Source organism: Pundamilia nyererei, unplaced genomic scaffold (assembly GCF_000239375.1).
Source record: "Pundamilia nyererei isolate P.nyererei 1_Seehausen unplaced genomic scaffold, PunNye1.0 scaffold00335, whole genome shotgun sequence".
Classification (NCBI taxonomy): domain Eukaryota; kingdom Metazoa; phylum Chordata; class Actinopteri; order Cichliformes; family Cichlidae; genus Pundamilia; species Pundamilia nyererei.
Genome location: NW_005187736.1, coordinates 195,489 through 201,117, shown reverse-complemented (window position 1 = coordinate 201,117; position 5,629 = coordinate 195,489). Strand labels below are relative to the sequence as shown.

Sequence of the window (5,629 nt, the reverse complement as noted above, 5' to 3'; positions counted from 1 at the left end):
ATTTTTTTGCAAGGGGATATCCTCTTGATTGGATGGAACTAGTATAAAATTGTGCTCTAAAAAGTTCTTGTTCATATTTATTATCTAGTAGTCAGAAGAAACGAAAAAGATTTTCTGTTACTTGCGTAAATACTTATTCCTCCCAGAGTCGGATTGTGAGGTCTTTTTTTTTTCCCGAGGCACTGGCACATATAAAAATCGGATCCCGAACTGACTCAGACCTGAAATCATGCTGATTTTGTGTCTAACAAAACATGAGATAGTCAGCCGTGTCAGAGTCCTCTTGTAAATAATTCCCCTCGCCCCTGCGGGCGGTCTTTTGTTCCTTCAAGCTCGGTTCCTCTACCGGAGGCCTGAGAGTTTGAGGGTCCCTTGGGGTATCTTTCCTGTTCCTAGGACTGCGCTCTTGTGGACAGAGATCTTGGATTTTGTTCCTGGGATCTGTTGGAGCCACTCGCCTAGTTTGGGAGTCACCGCACCTAGTGCTCCGATTATCACTGGGACCACTGTTACCTTCACCTTCCACATTTTCTCAAGCTTTTCTCTGAGCCCTTGGTACTTCTCAAGCCTCTCGTGTTCCTTTTTCCTGATGTTGCTCGTTACATCTGTCACTACAGCCATCTTCCTCTACCATGTCCAGTTGGGTAGCCATCATTATTTTGTCCGTCTGTATCTGGAAGTCCCACAGGATCTTAGTTTGGTCATTCTGGACCGGGGCGTCTCCCATATTGACCTCGGGACTTCCAGGCTATACTCTGCACAGATGTTTCTGTATACTCTGCCGGCCACTTGGTTATGGCGGTCCATTTGTGCTGGATTGTCTCAGGGGTAACTTTACACAGCCTGCACCTGGGGTCTTGCCTGGTATAGACCCCAGCCTCTATGGATCTTGTGATTAGAGCTTGTTCTTGTGCTGCCATGATTAAGATAAGATAACCTTTAATAGTCCCACGCGTGTGAAATTTGTTTTGTTACAGCAGTGCACAGTGCAAAGTTACATAGAAAAATTAGAAAAAAAATAAACACTGGAATAAGATATCAATAAGATACTGCACACAATAGAATAGATTAAAATAAAATACTATATACAATTGAATAAAATAGAATACAAATGCTATATACAATTGAGTATAATACAACGATCCCAGAAAAGAGTATTGCACTTAGTGTTATTGCATGTGTGGATGCGTGTGTTTGATCAGTTGAAGTCTTTGTTGTGGAGTCTGACAGCAGTGGGGAGGAAAGACCTGTGAAATCTCTCCGTCCCACACTGTGGGTGCTGCAGCCACTGAAGGAGCTGCTCAGTGCTGTCAGAGTCTCCTGCATGGGGTGGGAGATGTTGTCCAACAGGGATGACAGCTTAGCCACCTTTCTCCTGTCACTCACCACCTCCACTGGGTCCAGAGGGCATCCTAGAACAGAGCTGGGCCTCCGGATCAGCCTGTTTAGTCTCTTCCTTTCCCCAGCAGAGATGCTGCCACTCCAGCAGACCACACCGTAAAAGATGGCTGAGGCCACCACAGTCATAGAAGGTCTTCAGGAGTGGGCCCTTCACTCCAAAAGACCTGAGTCTCCACAGCAGGTACAGCCTGCTCTGCCCTTTCCTGTTAGTGCCTCTGTGCTGTCGTTCAATTTAGTGTTGTCCAGCCACTGGTACGATTTCGGGATGTCAGTCACTTCCTGTATCTTCCGGTAGTATATACCATGCAGGGGCCTGTCCTTCCATGATGGTTCTTCCTCTTGCTCCTCTTTCTTGCATTTCTGCTGCCTGAGTAGTCAGTCGTGGCCATCTTTTTGCTGATGAACTTGTGGATGTTCGTTGTCTCATCCTGGGCTGTGGTGCTGACACTCACCAGTCCCCGGGCTCCTTCCTTTCGATTAGCAGTCTCAGGGTGCTGGACTTGGGGGGGAAACCCTCCATGCATGGTCAGGAGCTTCCTTGTCTTGATGTTAGTGCCTTCCGTCTCTTCCTTTGGGCAGCTTATTATCTCAGCAGGGGTACCTGATCACAGGCAGGGCGTAGGTGTTGGTAGCATGGATCTTATTCTTACTGTTCACCTGACTTCTCAGCACTTGCCTGACCCTCTGTGTTTTTGTTGCAGCTTTTCTAGCAGCCTCTTCATGGTTCGCATTTGCTTGTGGTATTACCAGGTACTTGTAGTTGTTCTCAATGTTGGCAATGTTGCCTTCTGATAGTTTGATCCCTTCAGTTCTGACTACCTTCCAGTTCTTTGTCACCATCCGACTACACTTCTCCAATCTGAACGACATGTCCTTGCTGGAGATGCTGGTGGTGTGGATCAGTGAATCGATGTCTCATTTACTCTTGGCATACAGCTTGATGTCATCCATTTAGGGTAGGTGGCTGACAATTGCTCCATTCTGTAGTTGGTACCCGTATGTAATCTTGTCAATGATCTCACTGAGGGGGCTCAGGCTTGTGCAAAACACCACTGGGGACAGAACATCTTCTTGGTAGCTCCCCACACTTGATGGCGACCTGTTTTATGGGCTTCAAGTTGGCCTCTAGTGTCATACGCAACATTCCCATTGAGTTCCTGATGAAGGCTCTTGGGGTCCTGTTGATCTTGTACTGTTCAAGGCATTCGAGGTGTGGGTCATTGAGTCATAGGCCTTCTTGTAATCAATCCAGGCAGTGCACAGGTTGGTCATTCTAGTCTTTCAGTCTCAGGCGACTACTCCGTCCTCCCTTAGCTGGTCTTTTGCCCCTCTGGTATTCTTGCCAATTCCTTTCTGTGCCCCACTCGAGTATTGCGCCATGTGCCCGTTCAGCTTAGCTGTTTTGATGCCTGACAGCAGCTTCCATGTGGTACTGAGGCAGGTTATTGGCTGGTATTTGGATGGGACTGGACCCTTCTGAGGGTCCTTGGGGATCAGGACTGTCCCGCCTTCAGTAAGCCATTCTGGGTGTCTCTCATCGACTAGCAGCTGTTTCATTTGTACTGCCAGATGCTCATGCAGTGCAGTGAGCTTCTTCAGCTCTACTGGCTGAAGAAGCTCACTGCACTGCATGACATGGTTCAGGGGCTGGTGCCCCTGAACCATGTCAGGGGCTGGTGCTGTCCAGCTCTTCATACTGGAGACCCTTTCCTCGAATTTCTGCCACTGTGGTGGCCACTGGACCATGTTCAGTGAGGTTGCTGTGGTCTGCTCTTAGATCCACTAGCCACTGAGCATTGCCTGTAGGACTATGTAGCTGTGTATTCTGGAATTACCTACAAAATGTTAGGCAGAAGGGTTTTGTGCTGTGGCTGACTGGTGTAGATGACTAATAGGAAAAACCTCATAATAAAAAAATAATTTTTAAATGTAGGTATGTATAATAAATAATCACTTGACCATAGTTGTTTGAGTGAAGTTGTTTTTTTATTGTTCTATTTCATCTTGAACTCATGAAGTTCACCAATTTTCTTTCTAACTGTCGCGTCCTAAAGTAGGACTTAGTAAATCTTATTACCTTACATTTTAACATTTCCAAATGTTAGTTGATTACCAAATCTGTCTGTCTGTCTGTTTCTCTCAAAATTCGGGGTTTTTAAGTTTAATAAATTGTAAATGGTAAAGACTAAGAATGACAGTGAGTGAAACCTGTTTGTAGCTATTTTGAAAACAGAACATCCCTCACACCAAATGTAATAATTCAGAAACAAGAATCAATGCAAATTAAATATGAAATGAGGAAAATATCTGAATTGTAATCCATGTGTGTGCACATACGTGTGCATGTTTCTGTGTGTTGGTCTAGTCCAGGGAGCTGGAAATTGCTGTGTACTGGAGAGACTGGCGAGCATTAAGTGGAGTGAAGTTCTTGCGGCTTGAAGACTTCCTTGATAACCAGCGACATGGCATGTGCCTCCAGCTGGAGCCGCAGGGCGTTCTCTTTATTGAGGTTCTCCTGTTCATATCTAGTCTTCAAACTGTTTATTTACCTCTGTGGCATGCATAGACCGTACATAAAAGATGGACATGGCCACAAGCTTAGGTTATGTCATTTCAGAGGGGTATCCCATGGTTAAACACATGTACAGTGTAGATTCTGTAACTGTATCCTGATCGCTTTCTCTGTTCCTTTCCAGGTGACATTTATAAATCCTGTCATTGAGCGTCCCTTCAAGCTCCAGAGGCAGAAGCGAATTTTCCCTAAAGAAAAAGGTGGCACCAATTATTAATATTTTTTCCATTTTTTTTTTTTTAAATTTTTTTAGATTTGTTGATAAATGTCGATTTATCCTTGACCATTTCAGTTGTTATCAGGCAGTTCTTGAATGGAAAATCTGATCATTTTCTGTTTATTGCATTTGATGCTAAACCTTTATCTCACCCTTTTCATACTGATAGTAATTACATAAATAATGCAAAATGAAACTTCATTATGTCCACAGTAAGGATACTTATTTTGTGACTGCTCGTTTCTCTCAGCACTGTTTTAAATCTAGAACCTCTGAAACAATTCTTGGATGCTTTCACAATCTTTCTTACTTAGAATTGCTATAGTCTACTTCATCTCCTCTTTAGCTTTGACAGATAGACATAAAATGTTGCTCCTGGTGTGTCTGTGCAAAATGTCACTACGATAAGAGCAGCTGGCAGGTGTCCAATGATGTTCAGGTCAAGTGGCTTTTATAGCATGCCCTACTGGGTATGGATATACAATGGCATATCAGCTGAGCATTATGTGTGCTTTGATATCAGCTGATCTGTAGGTTTTGTAGCCAAGCTGTTTTATGTGCACACAACAAATCAGAAACCCTCTGGTACCAATTGTTTTTTAAATATTACTAAGCAAATGTTTAGAGAATATGGTTACATGTACTGTATTTCAAGAAAAAAAGACTATTTGAGAAGGAACACTTTTTTTTTCTTTCAGAGTATTGCATCTCACATAAACTTCTGACATTTTGATCTGGTCAGTTAAATGGCAGCGGTGGGTGTTAATCACTTTCATCTGGTTTGGTGGTAATGAAATTAATAACAGGTTCACTAGAGGGGCAACAGAAGACAACCCCAAAATCAGGAATGGCTTTACAGATGGAGACCCGCTGACATTTTTCCCTCTTCATTTTTTCTGCATGTTTTTTGAGTAATTTTGCTTTTGGCTAGGCTCAGTGTCACTACTGGTGTCATGAGGTGATACCTGGACCCCTGCATGGGTTGCACACGTGGTCCAACTCCTTCAGTATGGCACATCAATACATGTCATTACCAGAAGGTTTGCTGGTAACAGAACAGTCTTAAGAACATAGAGGTGAGTCCTGGATACAGGCAGTTACTCTAGGAAAGCTGGACAGGGCTGTAGAAGGCTAATCCATCAGCAGGACCAGTATCTGTGTAAGGAAGAACAAGATGAGCACTACCAGAGATACAAAATGACCTCCAGCTGGCTGCTGGTGTCAGTGTCTCTGACCGAACAATTAGAAACACCGGGCCTTATAAGGTCATGAGGGAGGGCTGACATCCTCACGTGGGGCATGTGGACTCTGTCTGCCACACTGGAGCCATTTACTATACAGGGTGGGCCATTTATATGGATGCACCGTAATAACATGGGAATGGTTGGTGATGTTAAAGTCCTGTTTGTGGCACATTAGTATATGTGAGGGGGCAAACT

General features: G+C 44.1%; 1 protein-coding gene across 1 annotated transcript in view; it reads left to right on the top strand.

Moving 5' to 3' along the window:
- Positions 1-5,629, top strand: part of pkn3 (protein kinase N3) — a 27,827-nt gene that overhangs the window by 10,301 nt on the left and 11,897 nt on the right. The window contains exons 9-10 of the mRNA XM_005751958.1: positions 3,767-3,910; positions 4,098-4,173. Coding sequence (XP_005752015.1) covers positions 3,767-3,910; positions 4,098-4,173 — 220 coding nt within the window. The remainder of the gene's footprint in view (positions 1-3,766; positions 3,911-4,097; positions 4,174-5,629) is intronic.